This window comes from Protopterus annectens, chromosome 6.part0 (assembly GCF_019279795.1).
Source record: "Protopterus annectens isolate FY-2018-M chromosome 6.part0, PAN1.0, whole genome shotgun sequence".
Lineage (NCBI taxonomy): Eukaryota > Metazoa > Chordata > Ceratodontiformes > Protopteridae > Protopterus > Protopterus annectens.
In genome coordinates, this window is record NC_056737.1 from 1718946627 (window position 1) to 1718969379 (window position 22753).

Consider the following 22753-nt stretch of genomic DNA (forward strand, 5'->3'; position numbering starts at 1 on the left):
AGGTGCTGTGCCTCACATGAACTGGAATTCTATTCCAGAGCGAAGGGAGCCTCTGGGTTTTGAACCTGTCCCTCCAGCAAGTTCTATTTATTTCTGTGCTAAGGTTCAAGTCCCTCGAGCATGTGGCTCTAAGGGATTTAGATTTACTGAGGTGGAGCATGTCCATTAATTCTGGATTTGACATAGCTTTGTATGTCAGGCATAGATCGCCTCGAAGTAGGCGGTATGCAACTGAGTAGAGCTGGAGTTTTCTTAACCGAGCAGCATATGGCATCTGTTTGAGACCCTTGATCCTCTTGGTGGGATACTTTTGGGGTCTTTCTAATTGCTGCAGGTGTCGGGTTAATTACATCCCAAAAGGGGCATTGTATTCTATGATGGGCCTGATGAGGGATGAATAAAGGGGCACGATTACCTCTCTTGATCTAGATGTGAAACCCTTCGTGATGAGGTGGGCTATGTAGAAGGTCTTTCTAACCACTTTGGCAATGTGGTTTTCAAAGGAGAGATTGCTATCAACTTGGGTCCCCAGGTCCCTAATAACTTTTTCTGTACTTAATGGGTTTCCGCCTGTGTGGTAATTTGTGGGCACATTGTTTTTGCCAAAGGGTATGACTATGTATTTTTTGGCATTTAGCTTTAAACCATGGCGCTGGCACCAGTTATCCGTCTCTGTGAGACCTTTTTGAAGGATGTTTATGTCAGCTGGAGAGTTGATTATGGTGCCCAGTTTGCAGTCGTCTGCGAACTTGGTGAGCCATAGTCCTCCCACGTTTGCCTGTACCTCGGAAAAGTATATACCGAACAAGAGTGGTCCCAGGACAGAACCCTGTGGGACGCCACTTGTGACCGGTTTCGAGTCTGACATGGCTCCAGCAACTCTCACTCTGTGGGTTCTGTCTTTGAGCCAGTTTACGACCCATCTTGTGACATAGGGGTTTATATTTAAGCTGGATAGCTTATCTATGATGCCCGAGTGGGGTATTGTGTCAAATGCCTTTGCAAGGTCCAGATAGGCTGTGTTGACTACCTTCCCTTCATCTATGGCTTTGGTGACTGTTTCAAAGAAGTCAACCAGGTTCAAAAGGCAGGATCTGCCCTTGACAAAGCCGAACTGGGTAGGATCTAGTGTCTGTAGGTCCCCAATGTCTTTGTTTATGAGCTCCATGATGATCCTCTCCATAGCCTTGCAGACTAAGCTAGTCAGGCTTATGGGGCGATAGTTTCCAGGGTCCGTAGAGGCTCCACCTTTGTGGAGTGGGACCACTGTTGCTGTACGCCATTCTGTGGGCACATATCCTGTAGTGAGGCTGAGATTGTATAGCTGTTTTATTTGAGGGATTAGTTCCTCTTGTAGTTCATGTAGGACGCAACCTGGTCCCATGGAAGCAGTGTTTTTTGCTTTGGAGAGGGCAGCCTTCACCTGAGCATTTGAGATGTTTGGGAGACAGCCCTCTGCTGGGATAGATACTTGCTCTTTTGGGGGGGGGGGGTGGAGAAGTTTGCACTGAACCTGTCTGCCAGGATATTGGCGATGTCTGTGGGTACAGTGTATTTTTTGTCATTTAGAATCAACTCAGAACAAGTCTGGGAGTTGCATCCCAGGTTTCTAACATAACTGAAAAAAGCCTTATGATTGTCTTTGGTGTCCTGTGCAATTTTTCTCTCGAAGCTGGCCTTGGAGGATTTTATGAGGGATCGTAATTTTTTGCTAGTACTGATCAGAGATGCCTTCCCTATTAGGGATTTTGCTCTATCATGTAGTAGCTTCCTCCTCCTGTTGTACAGTTTATTTATGGCAGGGGTCCACCAGACTGGACGCTTGCCTTTGGATGATTGGGTCTTGGTTTTGTTTGGGATAGCATGATCCATGCATTCCTGGAGATGTCCGTAGAATGCATTTATATAGGATTCTGCAGTTTGGGCTGTAGTTTTCACTGGCCCTGGGGCCTTGAAGGATTCCACTTCAGTTTTGAGAAGTGAGAAGTTCGCTTTTGAGAAGTTTTTCACTGTGATTTTCTGGGCTGGGGCTGGGGTCGGGATGTGGACATCCAGTGAAATTAATTTATGGTCTGATCTTACCAATGGGGGATATACTTCTGGTGTGGAGCATAGAGTCCCCATGTTGGTAATGATCAGGTCTAGTATGTTGTCCCCTCTTGTGGGAGTGGTGACTAGTTGTTCCATAGCATTTGAGTTTATAATTTCCAGGAGTCTTTGGGCTAAGGTGCTGGGGCTTGAGTAGTGCTCCCAGTCAATGTTTGGGTAGTTGAAGTCGCCCAATATAATGGTGTTCGGAGAGATCTTCATGTTTTCCAATGTTTTCAGGAAAGCCGAATGGGATTCCTGACTTTGAGAGGGTGGTCTGTAGGATGCTATAAACTGAAAAGCAGTCTTGCCCACTGTTAGTTGCACATGGATGGTCTCCGATACTTTGTGCAATGCCACTAACCTGGAGGTGAGGATATCCTTGATAAATATGGAAACTCCCCCTCCTTTTGTGGTTCGGTGAGTACATAACTTCTTTTTTATGCCCTAGGTGGTATCCAGTGTGGCTTCAAACTAGTCCATCCATTTACCAACCTATTTCCCTAATCCTCAGAATAAAGGGGAAAGGATCCTACACTCCTTGGACGTGCACAGCTCAGGTTCTACCTTGACAGGACTAAACCTTTCAGAAAATTGGACCAGCTGCTAGTCAGCTTTGCTACAGGGGCAGAGGGCAAGGCCATTTCAAATCAAACCATGTCCAAATGGATAGCACACTGCATCCATTTCTGCTACAAACACCATGGAAAACATACCCCACAGGTGATCAGAACTTGTTCCACTAGGGCTACCTCAACCTCTACAGTATTTCTCAGGGGAGGCCCTACCAGGGACATCTTGGAAGCTGCAACATGGAGTTCTGTACACACCTTCACCAAGCATTACCACTTACCTATCTTTTCTAAATCCAGAGCTGGATTTGCCACAGCAGTCTTACAAGGCCTGCTAGCCAGTCCTAATACTTCTTGACTGCCTCCACCCTTCCTCAGTTTTGGGAATCAACTAAAGTGTGATGACTGCAACAGTGAAACCCGAAGAACATAGTACAGTTGTGTACACTTACCATAAATGTAGATGTTCGAGTGTATTCACTGTTGCAGTCCTGGTTACCCTCCCTCCAGCTCCCCTGACTTTTCTATACTTTCTACCTATCCTCTTTTTTGGTCATATCTTATGGCAGTGGTATTTACTTTTTACAGGAGGTGTTCCACACCATGTAATTACGTCCTATTTTGGGGGCTCCTGACATCTGGGGTAGGAAAAACGAATGTAATGGCGTCAGCTGTATGCTTTATACCCCTGACAACCTGACGTCATGGAAGAGGCAACAGCATCCGACACAGAAATCCCCAGACTCTGGTATTTGGGCTGACTGAGGGCTATCTGCAGGCAGATAACCCAAGTGTGATGACTGCAACAGTGAATACACTTGAACATTTACATTTATGGTAAGTGTACACAACTGTACTTTCTGAAAACTCTTCATTTATATGTAATAGATATCTCTTGTTTCTGGGATTTAGTTGTCTCATCATTCTACTGTTCAGGTACAGAGAGGGCCGGTTTCTTTCTTTACCAGTTCCATCAGTTTCTGCCATTAAACTAACTCCAGAGGTCTGCACTTCATTCCATTGTTTCATAATGTAAATATGGTATATCTATTCTGGCTTCTTTTGTCAATCTGTCCAACCCTATAGTTTACATGATTTAGTTTTGCTATATTTTCTGATCAACCTTGCAACCCCATAGTTTACATGATTTAGTTTTGCTATATTTTCTGACCGACCTTGCAATTTAGCCAAAAACGTGTCTTCTGTGAGTTCCAAAGCTTCAGCATTAAATTCCTTGGTCCTTCCATTTCTATTTATAAAGCCCTTATTGTATAGTCTGGGCTGTTGCTCTGTGTTCCTGTATGATGGATATCACTTCTTTTAGCATGACTTGTAGGTTGTAGTGTTCGGCGATTCTTTGGGGTTTCCTCTTCTTCCCAAGTTTGTATGGCAGTTTTTAACAGTCCACTGAGCTATCTACCACATAGTAACTCACAAGAGCTAAACTCTTGACACTTGTAGTACATCTCTAATAGCAAACAGAAGGTATGGTATTAACCAGTCTGGATCTCCTTGCTTACATGGTAATCTCTCCTGGGCTTTTCTTCATGTATGCATGTACATCCTTTGCTTATTGTTTACTTCTATATCTTGTATGCAGTTCTCACTTCATCTCATTGTCTGCATTACTCCTGTAAACTATTGTTGACTAATAATGTAATCTCAGTTCTGTCATTGTGTAGATTTTTCTCTCAAGTGTAGCTTGAAATTAGACTTGTTGGATCAGTGATCCACCCTGATTAACAAATTTAAATAAATAAACAAGCAAACCAGTCCCAGTTTTTATAGCCTTTTTCAATAACTTTTCTCGGCATGGTTTTTAATATTCACATAAACACCCTTCACTAATCCAGCTGAGGATGGTGCATTGAGGTTTATAATTGTTTGATGTTAAAGCATTGATACAGTTGATACATTGCTGTAGACATAAATAATCCCTTGATCACTGAGTTTTCCTTGGGTATCCCTGTTCTGGAAAGTAGTAATATTAGCCCCTTAGCTGTAGAATTAATATTAGCCTTACACAGGGTGATAGTCTCTGGGTTTTAATTGCATAGTCTAGAATAACCAAGATGTATTGAAACCTATTTCTGGATTTTACCAGTGGCCCAACTTTATCCAATGACATCTCTGTGATAGACATTGGAATCAAAGGAATTTAAAGCTGGGGTGGAAGGGTTTGTCGTCTGTCATTCAGGGTGTCACGTATTGAAGATTTCAACTTCTCTCATTATTCCTGGGCAGTAAAACCTCGGTAGGATGTTATGCTTCAGTCTTCTCCATGCCTAGTTCTCCTCCCAGTACACGACTGTGTGCTAACATCATCCTTGGTTTCTGAAAGTTTGGGACTGTAATAGTTGACAGTAGTACTTCTCAGTCTTTACTTATTCTGTGTAATTATTTTGTAACTCAGAACTTGGACCAGTGGGAACATTTCATTCAGTTTCTTCCTGTACACATTTTCCCATGCTATCTTTAAAGTGTCATTGTGCCTTTGTAAAGTTTTTCTGGCCTTATTTATCTTCACTGAGATCTGCCAACTCTGGGGTGTTTTCAGAGTCAGTCAGTCATTAAGAAGAAGGTGCTGCCTCCTCTGTTACAAGTATAGGCACTCTTGTCTCAGTGTTTAATTCTTCTGATAAGAGTGACACTTCATTCCAATACTCATTAATGTCAGTTGTAGTTTCTGCCATGTCCCCTTGTTCTGGTTGCTTTACTTTATGAATGTGATGCATTAAACCTTCGTTTCTTTGTAGCCAAATATCTCATAGTTTTATTTTCTTACCCTAGGGAGTTGTCCCTTTTCAAAAGATTTGTCAGTTTTATTTTTCCTTACTTTTACAGATATCTATTTTGCAGAGATTTCTTTATTTGAAATTTCTGTCTTACATGGACATTAGTGAGTTTAGAACTCTGGCAGAGTGTTGCTTTTTCTTCTTTATTGTAATTAAATATTACATTTCAGTTTCTCGGCACTAACTTGCTCATTAGAATTCTACATTTTTGGATATTGTTGTTTTAACTTTGCAGAATGTTTAGAATTATGTTCAGGCTGTGCATTTTCTGCAGTTAAGTCATTCTGATGGAATTCTTCTTGTCATTGAGCAGTTCCCTCTCATCAGTTCTGGTTATCATTTTTGTTCACTGCTCTGTAGCAATTTCAGGTTGCAGTGACATTTCTACTCCCTGCATTACAACGCTTTGCAATGTTTTCCTTATGCTGGCAGAATGACTCACTGGCTTGCTTTAACTTCTCCTGCTCTCTCACCAAGTAACTGACTGTATATATTTTGTAGCAATGACATGCTGTGGTAGACCTGAAGAAGTCTGTTGACAAAAGCACTTATTTTTAAATAAAGCTCTAATTATAGAACACTGTGACTATTTTAGGATAGCCTAATTGCAACCATTGTTGTAAAGCAAGACAAAATAAGGCTAACCCCCAATAGCTGTTATTACAGCTTTGGCTTGAGACAGACCAGAAACAACAGAGAGTAGGCCTCGAGATAGATTAAAAACTTAAGGCAGCAGCGGTCGTTATAAATGTATCATGAGCAATTATATCAGACTATACTATTAATTCATTTCTTAGAGTTGCATGTATACAGAGAATACGGATCCACCAAACAGTGCTTTCAGAAGTGTACCTTTATATATTTATTTTTAAATCATTTGTCACACTTGTGGTACTCCTTGAATCCCGCTCAGTTTTTATGACTAATTTTCTGGTTTATCATTTCAGGGAACTCTTAACATGCCTAATGGAGACTACATTGAGGGCACATTTTGTGGAGAATGGGGCTCTGGAATTAAGATCACTGGAACATACTTAAAGTCAAATGCATTTGAAGCTGAAAAAGAAAAGACAGCCAGAAAGTAAGTGTGACTAAAGTCCTTTCTTTTAGCATGTGTTGATGTGGTGATTAAGAACATTAGGCCATTTTATGATTTCAAGCATAAATGAGAGATTTCATGCACATAGTTAAGTTATTGCTGATTGGCAGTCTTTCATGGAACATCATATTGATATTGACAGTTTAATTTATTGTCTTCTAGTGGTATATAATCATGCAGTACCAGTGGCAATTTAAATTTTACAGCATTCACTATTTTCTTGTTTTTTATCTGTATAGTGAGAATTTAAAATTGGGTGTTAAGGGGGGATGCTGACACCCCTTACAGATTATATTGCAGAGTGTACAGTTTGCAGATATGAACTGTGCATCTGATTATGCTGGGCAACAACTACAGTGCATATACTGTATTCATGGTGTGATGTATGCTTAGCCTAGTATTCTTAGTCATCTGCAGGATCCTTGCTTGTACATGTTTCTGGGGGAAGTAATGATAAATCATAAAACTGGGCTGTATAAGTATTGGGGAAACATGGAATTTCATGGATTTTGGCATTTTAGGGTAGAGCACTCATCCACCACAGTCTACATTATTTCCCATATTTACTGCTTATAATACAGTCAGCCTATTTTTACTGTACTGCACACAGAATTATCTCTTTAAAATGGTTTATCTCTGTCTCTGGGACTCGCCTATTGGTCCTTGCCATCTCAGCAGAAATTGTCCGTGTATTTAATAATACAGTGTAACTACTGTAAGTTGTAAACCTCATTGCCATATTTTTTTTAATTTTCTAACTAGATTCATCTATAGCTTTATATTCTTGACTGAACTGTAGTATAACTCAAAAGAAAAAGCTGTTGGCCTTTAAAACTCTGTCATCAGCGCGTGGGTTTGCCATAATGATTAAGGTCTTCACCTAACAAATATAAAGTACAAGTTTGATTCTAACTTACAGTTATTATCTAGGGTTTTAATAGTCTGCAAAGTGAGTTCATAGGTTATTAGGTTCATAGTTAAATACTAGGCTATCAACCTTATGCAGCCAGGAGTAGTTGTGAGACAACCAGTTGTGCAAAATGCCAAGTAGCTGAAGCAGCACTGGTACAAACAAGATTGCTACTTACATGAGGATATAGGAGGCAGTTCTTCTAACCCCTGGTACAGTAATCTTGGAGTTGTCATGTTAAATAAGAAAAATTCAGGAATAGAGCCTTCTACATAAGCTCTGGAAAAATGTTATTTTTAAATTTATTTGCAAATCCCAGTTTTTAAACTGTTCTCAATTAAATTGGATTCTTATATTATTTTGAATGGTTGACCTTAATTCAGTGCATTCTCTGTAGACACTGAAACCTTTTTTATTTCACTCTGGTACTACATTACATTTTTGTCTAGAAGTATAGGTGGAGAAAGTGGTAAGGGATGATGATGATGAAACAGAGGAAGTTTGAGAAATAAGGAGAAAGTAGGCTTTCAATGCAGATCCTTAAGGAGAATAACAACCGTATTGGATATTTTATTTATAAAATAGTAGAAAGTATTCTGAAAACTAAGCCAATACAGGAATGGAGAAAGGAGATTTTGCCAGTAGGGGTATAGAGCACAGACAAAAGGGAGCTGCAATTTACTAGAGAACATTAGTGAGGGAAGCAAGGTATTAGGAGGAAGTAACTGGAGAGGGAAAGGTAATAGAGTCGGGTGAGGTCAAGCAGAAGTTTGGACTGTAGGTTAGAGATTGCCTTCCCTACCAAGGTAAGGTATCGAAATAAAGGGAAAGATAAAGGGGTAATGGAGAGCTGAGTGAAATATTTGCACTGAAAGTTTTTAGATGATTCTAGAACAGAAGCTGCTGTTAAAAGGAAGTAACTAGTAGGGCTTATAAAATATTACATGACAGCTGTAACAGTCAGAGGTGGTTAGAAAAGATGGGAAGAGAGACTGGAATGTCAGTTTACAAAGGACCAATTGGAGGATATCTGCATGGCTCCCAAGCATGCAGCTAAGTCCAGAAGGTTTAAGATTTTTGAATGGAAGTGTTTGCATTTGTATTTTTTATACCCCAAACAGACTTTAGAGAATTTGTCCTCAGGTAGATAACAAATGCTAGAGCTGTAGGAAAGAGATGGAAAATTAGGAACATTTTTTTTGTATGTAAGAAGTTTGCAGATTGTGAAAATTCCCCACAATAGTATTATGTCAGAAATGCTAGGGGAGCAAATAGATGTAACCAAGGCAGTGATTCCTTTGAGCTGGGATATAAGATCTGAATTGCCAATACATACAACAGCTTTACTAAGTTAAATGCTGTTGACTGCCAAAAAAAACAGTTGCTGGGAAAAAGAAATCAAAATCTAAACCTAAACCAAGTGTTATTAAAGTACTGAACATAAAGTGATGTTTAGAGAAGGGATGGAGCTAACTGCATAGAAGTAAATGGAATTTGTAGAAACAATACATGGAAAACAATGTTCAGGAGGACGAGTGACGCTTAAGGGAAGGCAGAAATAGACCAAGTTATGCAATGTGGAGTGAATGAAAATTGTTAAAAAAAACATACATGTATACTGCATGAAAATAAAAGAAAATTTTAGTATGATTTGTTTTCTGTTAATGTATGTATACCTGTGTCACTGATTATAATATGGAAATTTAATAGAGATGTTTAAAAATAATAGGATGATGTGTAGGATATCTCCAAGAAAAACTTGCTTCCCTCCACTGATCATCTGTCATGGCCTTATTTATCTTCATGCTGTTTTTGCCTTTGTAACTGTATTGTCTTCTAAAATCTAATATTGCCATATATACTTTGCAAAAAATTATTTTCCATTCTGTGATTTCTGTTTTGGCTACAGTTATAAAATCTGTTTGTGATTTTAAAAAATTACTGTCTACCCTCTGTATATCTTCCTTGAGATCTAACATTCAACTTGTATATGCAAGTTGATCAGAGTTTGATAACCCAAAAGTTTGCCTAGTTTCTTCCTATTTTTATTACTTCATCTTTATCTACTCCTAAAATCTCTGTTTTTTGTTTCTTTTCCTAATGCTCATTACATGTTTTTCTGTGTCTTTCTTTTTACTGTGTATAGTATAACCTGTCGGTGGTGGTCTGTTTTTCCAAGGTCTAGCTTCCTTTAACATAAAGATTGCGTAATAATTTTGTGTATAAAGCTGTACCTAATTTAAGTTCATTTCCTAGAGATGTTCAAATGTAATCCTGATGCTACCTCAGCAGACAGTATGTCTATCATGTGCTTCCATTTGGACATATATTCCATGTCCTGACTCAACTATTTTAATATAAGTTGCATGATCTAGTATGCCTCCAAATCTGGAAGTCTCAAATCACTGTGTTCCTCTTTTAGTATTTGTTTTTCTTGTTGCTCTCTTTCTCTTTTGTTATCCCAACTATTTTTTTCATATTCTTCCATATCTGGTTTCTGAGCTGATGTAGATAAGTCTGTCCTACATGTAGAACCAGTAAGACCAAAACCATCGTATTATTGATGGCCATAAATCATTTTCATAGTCTTTTCTTATTTTATGATCTTTTGAATATTTTTTCCACATTTCTTTAGCTGTTTGTTCAACATCCTTTTTCAAATTTCCATATTGTCATGACCCCATAAAATGGGGAAGGTCTGTACAAAACCATGCATTGAGGCATAATTCATTACTGTAACCCTTGTTTTTACTTCATTTACTTTATATTCTGTTGTACTATAAAAGTATTTCAGTTTATCAGATATAATTATTGCATCTTGTTTTGGATTGTTAATATATGTTATGTTGTCCACAAAAAGTGATATTTTGTCATTAATACAAATTTATTTATTGACATTTGATTACTGGGAAAGTCTGATTGGGTGGAAGCTCATTTTCAATGGAGGTCTGGAGAGAAAAGCTCCAAGTTATTACAAAACATTTTAAAAACAATAATTTCAATCTTCAGAAGTAAAACAAAAGCATGTCAGTTTAAATAATTAACAAGTCAGACATAATACAATAACATTGGTTAAGAATCGATACAAGTTATTATATGGCAATTGTTTAATATTTAGAGGAATTTTAGACAGTTTGTAGAGAAATTAAAGATAAGTTAGTCTAATACAAACAGGAACTGCAGTATGAAGTAAGGCAAAAACAGGCTTGTGGTATATTTAGAGGGAAAGTCGAGGAAGAAAATTTGATTGCAGTAAGGAAGTAAGTGAAGGAGGGAGAGTAAGGAGGTATAAGGAATGAAAAGGTACTTGTTCACATTTAGAGATGTAGTTTTTTCCTGGTTTAGAGCAAAAACAGGTACAATTTTTAGCTGGGAAGTCTTTCAGAGTGATTTTGCAAGGTGGGAGGGAGAGTATAGACCTGATGGATACAGGTAAGAAGTTCCAGGCCTTATCAGCTTTGTATGAGTACAGAGACAGTACCAATCAGTTTTGCTAGGTTTGTAAGACAGGAGATTTTGGTCACTGGCTCAGAATGACTGACTGGGAACATAGTTGTGTAGAATGTTTTTTAGTGCTGGACAGGCAGATGGATGCTGGATAAGTTTATAGGTGGTAAGAAGCTGTGTGTGTGTTAGTTTATATACACTTATTACATTTATATACAATTAGGTTTGGTTGTCTTATACCCATGGCTAGTGGCTCTAAATACAATGAAAAGATTAATGGTGAAATTGTATACTGTTCTTGGTTCATGTTAAGACTAAATGCTTTAGACAGCTCACCACCACACTTAACCCTTGCTTGAGCTCTTCTGTAGATATTGAATATTCATATTGTCCATGCTTGTGTACACCCAAATGGCTGAAATTATTTCTTCATAAATTCCCAGCGCACTCTGTGAAATGATTGTTGAGCATCCAAGCCTGTTATCGTTAATACTGTCCACCACATGCTTTTGAATCATAAGGGTTCTGTTAATATTGTCAAATGTTTGCCTATGTTCTTTAAACCCACACTGATTCAGGTCTAGTTGATTCCTTATTCTGTTGATGCAAAAAATAAGAAATGCCCGAGTACCTGAACTTTCCCGTAACACTTATGTGGTTCATCTCACAAATCATTCCAGTGAACATATTTGTGGTGAAAGAGGCCTAGATGATGATACCTTAGAAACTGCTGGCAGTCTGCCCTTCCTTCCAAAGAGTATTCTTTCATTTTAAGCAACATTTCCTACCACAGCATGAGTTATGAGGGCCATCACTGAAAGTTTATCTCCGCATGCTTGTTGCCTCATTTAAGGAATTTTGACAACTGTAGTCAAGCAAAAGATTTTTTCCCCCTACAAGTTGTGTTCAGTCTCACATGACAGTATTTGTCATGCCTTTGAACAGTATGCTCATTTAAATTATTTGGAATTCCTAGCTGATTTACAGCAGTTAGCATTTAACTTCCTTGTTCAGGAACAAACTTTACCAGCAAGGTATATGGAAAGATTACGGAATTTCAAGAGCATGTACAGGGCATTGTCTGTCTATGAATTTTACCACACAAGAAAAGGACCCTGCCACACCATCAGGAAGATGCAACTTACTACAAATGGACAGTAGTAGTGAAAGGGCAGGAAGTTACTCACTTACTAAAAAGATGCAGTCCTCACCAGCTGCCAGCTCTTTCCTATGGTCTCACATGTGGCTTTCGTTGCAGAGTGTGGGCCCAGTTTTGGGGTTGCCCTTTCATTTAGAAACTAGTGAGTTATCTTCAAAGATTAGTGACTGTTGCAACTTTGTGGTTGCAACATGTTCTGGTAATCCAAATCTTATGCACCACCCAGAGCACTCGGAAATTAACTATGTGAAGAATGACTTTACGTCTGCTTAAAAAGGTTCCCTGCACCAAAAAAGGAGTGATAACAGGAGAGCTGAAAAGTAGAATTTCATGTTACTTTTCTGTGTTTCTACTGGTCATATAAAGACTTGACATCTTACACCCAGTCTGTACTTTATGAAAAACAGTCATTTTATTGTTAGTTCAGTCCCTTATTTTTCAGTGCCCAAGGGAGAATAGTTTGAATTTCTGACTACAGTATGCTTCCGTATGTTTTCTTTTATTACACCTGCGCACACACACACACACTTACTTCAGGTTCAGGTTTCAGGGACAGAATTTTCATTGTAGGTGCTGATGTCCAAGTTCTGTTGTAGGATGCCTTCATTGTTTAGCAGTGCAGTTGTCTGTTATGAAAGTGAGCAGTTTGTTTCAACCACCACCCAGAAAATTCCTGCATTAGAACATGAATACAATTCTAACTCTGCCCATTTGCTATCTACATATTCCTTCCATTTCCCTTAGTTAATCTTTGATGCAGAAGAGGCCGAGTGTTATTCCCTTCTTGAGAGTATCTCAGCCTTAAAAGAGTATTTTAAAGGCGTTTTTTTATTCTGAGCATATCCAACCAAGGGAGTATCTTTTAGCAACAAGTTGGTAAAATTGCATGAGTTCTACCTGAAAACGAACGTTCTTAAGTTACTGTGATGTTGACATTTACAGAGCATGGAGGACTTGGTCCTTCTTACAGCTCTGGATGACAGAGACTTGAAGTAGTAGCATACAATGCCATTTCTAACCCAAGGGATCTCTTATAATGGAGCCCAGCTTTTACAGTTCATTGAAGTAGTTGATGGTCATTTTTAGATCATTGTTGATCACTCTAAGCTATATGGAACATATCCTGCTAAGGATTAGACCAGCCAGCTTCCAAAGATTTTAGGGCACCTTCCTTGCTCCCTAGACTCTGTATTGAGAAGAGCAGTATAAAATCAGTGGATAGGCACCAAAACATCAACATTTACTTGCTGTTGAACTGTGCTCTTCCCTGCCAACTTTTGAGTGATTCAGAGTTGGCTAGTGCTCTTCTGTAGTTAGGCAGATAAGCACCCTGTTGGGAGAGTACTTTTCACTTCATTAATTTTTGAGGAGAAATTTTTTTCTTTTCTATCAGAAATTTAGCTAGATGCTAGAACTGGTGTTTTTAATGGTTGTCACTAAAGCTTTTACCTCAAATGATTCCATGTTAAAAATGATTTTAAAATAACTTTTTTAAACTGTTTTGTCAAATCTTGGGTTTAGGGGCTAGAACTTTTGGTGAGGAATTTTCATGATTTTTTTTTTTTAACCTTAAAACTTGCTTTTCCAGTTAGGTTATTTCACAGATTTCTCTAAACTCCACTTCCTGTTTGTCAGATACCTTTTCCAGAAAACCGATAATCCTGGTTTCCTGTAGAGATTCCCTTCCGTTTTCTCATTTTTATGAGGAAATGTGTTACATTTTGTCAAAAAGTGTTGTTAGGGGCTGGAGCAAATATGTTTGGAGATTACCTTAAAAAATATAAATAAAACTAACTTTCATGAGGCATGTCCAACTCTTCACAGCTTCACTAGCCACTTGCCAGACTCTTTTTGTGACAAAACTTGGACCTGGGTCTTGTAAACTTCATATTTCCCCTCCCCAAACAGCAAGAGCAAAAGGTATTTGGGAGGCTTCAATCTTAATTCTGGCTTCCCTTTTACCTGAGATGCTGCTGGGTGATTCTGCTATGGCGTTATCTTTTTTTTATCAGACCGCTTATGACTTTATCTCAGTCCCACTGGTGCTGCTCCTTGTGAAGCGACTAAGGAAGTGGGAGGCAGGTACATCTTCTATGGCTCTTCAGCTGCCCTTTTCAATTAAGCGTCATAGAAGGGTCCTGGTGAGGCCTTCTTTCAGCCAGTCTGAGGATCTCCATTCCTGGGAAGGGGACCATCCTTCAAGATTCACTATTTTGGGGGGTTCTCCCAGAGAAAAAGGAAACCTAAAGCTAGACATTTATCTTCACCTAAAGCAGGCTGGGATTTGCCAAAAGTTTATCTAGAGTTTTTTCAGTTTTTAAGTGTTGAATATTACCCTCTTGTAAAAAGGAAAAGTCCCCCCCCCCCCCAGATTCTGATTTTCAAGTTTGAGGGTCATGAATTTAACCTAGATGAAGATCCCACTCCACAGAATGGGAAATCTTACTCTGGCGAAAGTTATTCTTCAGATCCCACTCCTGAAGTCTTGTCTTTTTCTGATACTGTTGCCAGAATGGAGGACTTCTTTCAGTGAGAACAAAAAAACAAAAAGAAATACCATAATCCCAGCAAAGATATTAATGTTTCTTGCACGTTCTTTTGTTGCCAATTTAGAGGATGTTTTATTCACATCCATCAATTTGCCTGACAGTTTTTCTAACCCCAAGTTAGACCTTGCAATAATTTCTCTGCCAAAATTAATTTCTGCCAAACTCCTCTTGGCAGCTAGACCTTTTTTTTTCCCCATAAGCTGGTGTTCCCTTTGGTAGGTTTGTGAAGAAAATCGGTACTACTACAGCATTAACCTTTAGAATTGAGAATTGTCAAGGCTCACATGTATACATTTCTGAAGACTTCCTTTGACAATATGAGAAAGTTATTTGCGGACCTCCCTTCTTCAGAGACTAAGGCTTCTCTGAGTAGTGTAATCTGCATCTGTGTTTCAGGTAATGAAGCATTCTCTAAAATGTGCTTATGACGCTTGATACCATTTATAAAGCAGCTGCCACAGGGTCAGTGATGAGAAGCATACCAGAGGATATCAAAGCAGAGGTTCTGAATTCTTCTCTGGATAAAGAGGTAGGCGGTATTTGGCTGTTCCTCTGCTGAGGGTCTTAAAAGGCATGATGGAAGTTAATTACACAGATTTTTCAACCCTCCTTGCCAAAATATCCTGCATACTTTTCTTCCAGTTTAGTTAAAGCTTTCCCAAAGACTAGGTTTTCACTTTCCTTTGTACTACCAGATAACTTCACAAACACTTGGTTCTACAAATCATTTAAAGAGGTTACAGCTGGCAGGATTCCCTTCCTCCTTTCAAAGGATTCCTCTTCATCCAGTCAAACTTCCCGTCTCCACTATCCTAGAGCACATGTTGTCTCAGGGAGGGGGTAACAGAGAGGAAATATTTTATTCAGTAATTTTTCTCTTGCCAAAAAAAGAAGAAAGCTGGAGACCTTTCCTAGACCTTTCTTTTCTAAACCTTCACATCAAAGTCCAAAAGTTTAGAATGCTCACTCTGTAGTTTGTATTGCCTCTTATTCTACCTCTTAGTTTTTTAGTAACTCTAGATTTAAAATATGATTGTAACCAAATGCTTTTTATGATTTTATGTGCCTGATACACATTTTCATTTCTCTGCTTTACCTGGTGGTTTCTCAACAGTTCCAAGAATATTTACTAAGTGCCTGGCTCCTGTAGCCCATTACAACTTGCAGGGTAGTGCATGTTTTTCCATATTTAGGTGACTGCCTTATTTCTGCCAGTTCTTTCAAGTGTTGTCTAGAATCTTTAGCTTGGGTGAAAAACCTTTTCTTGAGCCTGACTTTTCAGCTGAAAATAGAGAAATCTTCTCTCATTCTGTCTCACAATATAGTGTTTCTGGGATACCTTCTGAATTCACCCCTCATGATAGCTTTTCTTCAGGTCACAGTGGACAGTTACAAGGAGCAGTTTATGATTTTCCCAACATTTTTGACATTTGCCAGTGAATGTCTCAGAATTCTGTGTTTCATGATCTCCAGTGTGCTAATGATTCCTTTGGCCCAACTTCAGATGAGGAAAATTTAGTGGTTCATCAAATCATTTTGGAACAATACCAGCACACTGCCATTTCAGATTCCACTGCTAGAGTTTGCGAAAAAGGAACTGCTCTGGTGGGTGAATCGGTTGTCTCAACCCAGGTTTAAGCCCCTACTCAATATGTAACCAAAGGTGCATCAGACTTTATCCAAGGGGGTAAAGGTCCAGGGCCACTGGATCATGCAAAACAAATCAAAGCACATACATGTTAAAAGATGGTGGCTGTAGTAAATACTGTCAAATATCTAAACCACTGTTGCACTGCAGGCTGTCTACTAGCAATCACATGACAGTGATGTGATACTTAAACAGAGGAACCAGGTCCTACCCCATTTGCTGTGGTATACTGGGAATTAGTGACTCAGCAGTTTGTCCCTCCAGGCTACCTGCATTCATTCAGAGCAAAACATTGTTGCAGCAAGCTGTGTAGGACCTGGACATATTTTAAGAATGGCAGTTGCACCTGGGAGTCTGCCAGGAATTCATCCATCCATGAGGGACTCCACAAGTAAATTCGTTTGACTCCAGCCTCAACAGACAGTTAAAGAAGTTGTTCTCCAAGATTCCTTGCACACAGGACTGGAAGACAGATGCCTTTTTAATTTCCATGGACAGGGATGTTCTTGTATGCTTTCCATCCTTTGCTTTGATGATCAGTGTTCTTCTAAAGAAGGACTGCCCAAAGATGATTGTTATGACCCCATTTTTTTTTTTTTTTTTTTTGAGAATGGCCAAGGACAGTTACCACAAGCTTCCTCACAGAATGGACTTGCTCACATAGGACAGGGGTTATTTGATACAGCCTAGCCATCAGCTTCTTCAGTTGACTGTTTAGGTGATAGCCTCCTTGGACTTTTACCTGAGAATGTGCAGCAGGTATAAAAAGAGGTAAAGAAACCTGCTACTAGAAAATCATATGTGGGTGAGTGGAGTAGGTTTCCTAGATGGTGCCAAGACAAGAACCAGAATCTTTTAAAGCTCAGAATCCTTTGCTTCTGCAGTATTTGTGTGAGTTATTATCCTCTGGCCTTTCTTTCTCTTCTGTCATGATTCACCTCTTGTCCATGTCTGCTTTTCTGCCCTTAGACCCCACCTGAAGTGAAACTGTTTTTGAAAGGTGTTTTACACATCCAGCCACTTAGAAGGCAAGTAACTCCGTTCTGCACTATATTGTTCATATTGGAAAAACTTGCACTGTTTCATGTTTTTGACATGCTCATGAGGCTGATTTTTGAAGTTTTTTATCTTGGAAAACAGTGTTATTCATTGCTCTGACTCCTGCAAGAAGAGTGTCTGAGTTACAAGTCTTATGAGAAGTCGTCCCTATTTCATTTTTAGAAAGACAGGGAAACTTTAAGATACATCCCTTCATTTTATTGTCTAAGGTTGTTTCAGAATTTACATTAAACCAGGCAGTTCATCTCTGTTTACTTCTCAGAACCTAAACATGAGGAGGAAGAGTTTTACATACACTTGATCTCTCCAGGAAACTACTACAGTGACAGAACAAAAATCTTTAGGACGTGCAGTCAACGGTTTGTTCCATTTTTCTTAACTTCGTAGGAAATGATCAGTGTTAAAGCAGACAAATTCTAAATGCTGTTGTCTTTTGTTGTCTAAACCGTTATAAGACACTTCCAGGCAAAATGAAAGGCCATGCTACCAGAGCTCTAGCTACTTCTGTGACTTTTTGGAAAGGGATACACACTAGATATATACTAGAGGCAGTGTCTTTGTCATGTGTATGCACCTTTACTAAGCACTATTGAGTATATCCGTTCTATAGGCCCAGAGCAGGCTTTGCATCCTTCAAGGGCTCTTGACCTCTGATCCTTCTTCCTGTACTTTTCTGTCTAAACTCTGGCATTTGTCCCATATAGCTTTGGCTGCTACAACAGTGAGCTAATGACAAGCATAGTACAGTTGTGCAAGTAAACTTACCATAACAGTAGGTGTCCAAAAACATTATTGTTCTAGGTGCAACCTTCTTTCACCCCCTCTTTTTTGCTCTTATTGTACCAGGGTGTGGGATGTTTATTGTGACTGTTCCTGTCTCACAGGGATCTAGCCTTCCTTTCCTGAGGCAGAAAAGAAGTTTTGGCACCCTTGCCATTGATTTCATACAACTGTCCTCAAGCTGTATTGGATGGTGCCCTAAAGCTTTGGAAGCTAGCTGGTGGGTGCAGTCCTTGGGAAGGATACATCCTAGATAGCTTAGACCACTGCAACAATGATCTATACAAAGAAAAATGGTTTTAGTAAGTTTACTTATTCAGCTATTCTCTCCCTACCACTGAATGTTGAGACCCATACTTTATTGAATTATTTCTATACTGTTTAGTGTTTTTAGGATTACAACAGTTATTTATGGTTGTTAGAGCCTCCTGTCATTAAATTTGAAGGTTTTTACTATACTGTATTTACTTGGTGGTAGTTAAGTTATCTGACACTAGCTGAGTCCATCTTTCTATCTTCTATATTGAGATTATGATGAATGTTTGATCTATAGAAAGTAGTCTGCGTCTTTTTATTCTCTTTGTCCCTGGTGCCTGCTGATAATCAGTCGGCCCATTCTTTCCTCATAGGGTTAGAACCATACCCAGTCAATTTCTTCCCTGTGAAACAAAAGCCAGTTACAGAGCTTGTTTGGGCAGCTATTGTGGCATTTCTGTAATGACCTTTAGTGCCTTACCCATCCAGTAATTGGTCGTCATTGAAGATGTGCAGTGGGCAAGGCCTGTCACTTAATTCTGCTAGTGACACAAGAGTGCAGAAAACTCCACCTCCTGGAATGACCACATCTTGCAGGTTTCTCTGATATTCACCAGGGTAATTGGTGCACATTGTTTGCCCCAGGATATGTGCAGTTCCCCCCCAATCCTGAGAGTGGTGAATGGGCACAGACCTTTCATTCCTGTACCTCCCCTTAGGTGCAGGTGCCTGAACCAGAAACTGAGCTGTGGTCACCTATGCTAAAGTCAAGATTTTGTCCCAGTAAATGTATGGATGGTCTTTAATGTAGATGTCAGGCCCAGTTAACATCATTTCACATGGATTAGAAAAGCAACTGTAGTTAAGCATTCAAGATTTCTGTCACTCCTTCAGTGTTAGCACTTTTAGTTTTCTTTAATTCCAACTCATTTTGAAATATTGTGTAAAAAAACACTTGAGTTTATGCAGCATGGGTAACACACACTTGTCTGTGAACTTGGTAAAATGAGGGCATTTCATTCAAAGCTGCTCAAGTATTAAAAAGAACATATCGTTTTCACAGAACAGTAGCAGACAAAGAAAGGGCACAATCCCGAGAAATAAAAGGACGGTACTCCTCTTGATGTCCCCAGATATGTGGCTGATAGTGGCACTTTCTGTCTTCGTAGCAGTGTTTGCAGGAGCAATACACACACATGCGCGTGCACACACACACACACACACACACACACACACACACACACACACACACACACACACACACACACACACACACACACACACACACAGAAATAAATGGCTGTTGCTGCTGCAGGTCCTGGATTAGCGATGACAGACCATGGTGTTTATCTCAGACACTCTATTGCAATAAGGGTCCACCTTTTCAAGAGTACATAATATTCCTTGGATGAGACTGTCATCAGTAAAGAGCAGCAGAAAAGTGCCTAAAATGGGAAGCCATGGTTATTTTTCCCTTTTTTTTTTTTTTTTGTCCAAGATCAGAAAAAGTTGACATGCAGTTCTGGACCTGAGAAACTTGCATAGCTAAGTAATCCCTTTTCCTACTCTTTATTAAAGGAAATGGTTTGGAGCCCTGGACATTTTGCAGTACCTAACTGTATTCTCATCTGTAAAGCAGAGTAGTACTTTTTTTAGACTTCGACATTAGATACAAAACTTCCAGTTTTGCGTCCCTTTGGCTTATTCCATGCACCTGATATTTTCTTAGTAGACAGTTTTGTTGTAACAGAATATTAATGTCATGTCACTGAAGTCTTTGTGCTCCTGGGTAAATGTTTCATAAAGGGTACTTTCTGGGAAGTCTTCCACCAAAATGTGAGCATGATTCCAAACATATTCCACAGACGTGACATTGCATTCTGTCTGCCAAATTCCTAGTTATTCCTGTATCACTCCATCCTCTTTCCTATGACTCAAGGTTTAGCTTTGCTCCCATCTCGGAGGATCTTCGCCTTCAGGAAATGCCTGTTTAAAAGTGAGTGCATCCCAGTATAGTTGTAGTTGCTAATTGCTATTTTATTAGTCTTTGTGGAAGTATTACACATAAGGGACACCTTCTGGATACTGAAGTCCTTATAGATCTGGTACAAAAAAGTCAGGGCAATTTAAAACTTACCAGAGATATGATATGCAGTAAGTAGAACTTACATTTCTTACTTTAATGGACACTTTGCACTGGTTCACACTTCTTTGCAGACAACTTGTATCATCTTATGTGATAGCTTTACAATTAAAGTCCCTACACTCATGGGACATGCACCCTTTGGCCAGCACTGATCTTCTTTTGGCTGGCATCTACTACATTTGAAAGTTATCCAGTTCATCCTAGCTGCTCACAAAGATTGCATCTGTACCCGATATTCACATGAATGTTTACTTGTTGGATACCAAGGAAGCACATACCTTTCTGGCAATTCTATTTTTGATGTGGTCCCAAAAAAATCATTGACCTTTGTGAGAATCCCATTTTTGGCAACGCTCTAAAATGCTGAAGTTCACCTTAAAGTGGCCATCTCTTCCGTATATCTCCCATAAAATATTTCTGCATTTGGGCTTGCAGTCAGGCAAAGGAAGGGATGTGGATGAGTCATGATTTTAAATCACTCCTGAAATAATTGTTCAGTCCTAGAGGCACCCTGATACATGGTCTTGATGCCTATATAACAATAGCTCTAAGGTTATACCTTACTGTCAGTATCTTTAATCTGCTGCTGTCCATATTTCTCTCTCTCCTGTAAATCTGCAATACTGTATTGTTCACACATTCGCTATTATCCCATGTCATCAGTTGTATTCTTGTTTGGCTTTGCATACTTAAAATCTAACATCTGTATAACTAGTATTATCTATTTTATTTTATCACCTGTTCTGTAATGTAGTGTTCTGTACAATCACTGCTTGATTTCTGTATTTTGATTCTGTAGCTTTATCATGTTTTGCTTTTTGGAGCTTTTCTCCCCGGGCCTCTACTGAAAACGGGCTCACCCTGGCCCAGTAGACCTCCTGGTAAACAACTGCAAATAAATAAAATTTGTCTAGGGCTTAAGAAGGCTGGACATGTGTACTGGCATCACCAGAGTTGGCCTTCTTCCCAGAACTACAAACAAAGATGGATTTATCTGTAACTTCTTAAGCTTATTTAATTGAATGTATATCTAAGAATCATCAGGCGTTAGCCATTCCAACCACCAAGTCATGTTAAAGGTTTTGGACAGATTTGGGAAGAATTCATTCATGTTGGTAATTCAGTTTGTTTCATTGTTTGTCTTGCATCTTGTTACAAGACTACTGTGGTGGACCAGTCTTTGGAAAAGTTTTTTCTTTCTGAGTCTAAAGAACCCATTTCAGTGGAGATGCTTCTGCTTTTTGTTTACAATGTAGATTTATATGTAGTTCATTACAGCTTTTATGTTAAAGAAGCAAAGATAAAGAGAGATGTTGCTGGCTTTAATCTATAAAAGTAGCCTTTCTTGTTCAGAGTCTTCTATGGTGTGTGTCACCAGAAAATGCAATATACATTGCCATCCCATTTGGACTTCCTGGTAAACAGATGTAAGTAAATAAATCACCATTATCCTCAAGAGTAAGGGCATGTCTGGAGACCACAGTCAGGAGGTAATTGGCGAACTCCAGAATGGAGAAGCAGTATAGTCTCCACTGTGGATTTTGTGTTTGCCTGTACTTCCTCTTATAAGATAGCTTCTGCCTTCTCTAAGTAAAAAGCACTTCATTGTTAAAAAAGGCTGACATACTAAGAAGCCATACTTCCCCCTCTAGGTTCTCTACTCATGCCTCCTGTAAGGATATTCGCCCAGTTGGTCATGAAGCAGACCAAACCCTGTCTGGTAGCCACCTTAGTTGTAGGCTAGTTCTTCACATTTTTGTCAGCTTGAAGAGGACCATTACTTGGGATAGTTGGATCTTGGAGGTCTTAGAAAATGGTAACATTTGAGAATTGGTCATCGTACTTTGTATTGGCTGTTTTAGAAAAAAAAGTGTGTTTAACCTGAATTTCTAGAACATTCTGATGTCCTCCTTTGGATCACTGTTGCACTGTTCCAGTACTGATAGGTTATCTCACAGAGGTAACCTGATGGTTGGCCAGTGCATAAGAAAGTGGACGCAAGACCATAAGATCCTCAGACGATCTTGCCATCGGTCCAAACGCAGGATCTCTCTCCTGTCAGTCTGTTCACCATAATGTTGTTGGCTGCTTCCATTGGTTTAACATATCCAGATAAGTACCACGTTGAGAAATCTCTTTTTTCTTGTGTTTTTCTTCATAAGATTTGCAAATGTCATCTGAAAGAGGATTATAAGGACCTACAATCCCAGTACTTGTTTTGTCTAGGGGATGAAGAAAATTATAAA

General features: G+C 39.2%; 1 protein-coding gene across 2 annotated transcripts in view; it reads left to right on the forward strand.

The window, feature by feature from the left end:
- The window catches only part of ALS2 (alsin Rho guanine nucleotide exchange factor ALS2), a 2167716-nt gene that overhangs the window by 1594172 nt on the left and 550791 nt on the right, over nt 1-22753 (forward strand). For both annotated transcript variants that reach the window (XM_044075110.1, XM_044075111.1), the window contains one exon: nt 6403-6536. In XM_044075110.1, the coding sequence (XP_043931045.1) occupies nt 6403-6536 (134 nt within the window). The remainder of the gene's footprint in view (nt 1-6402; nt 6537-22753) is intronic.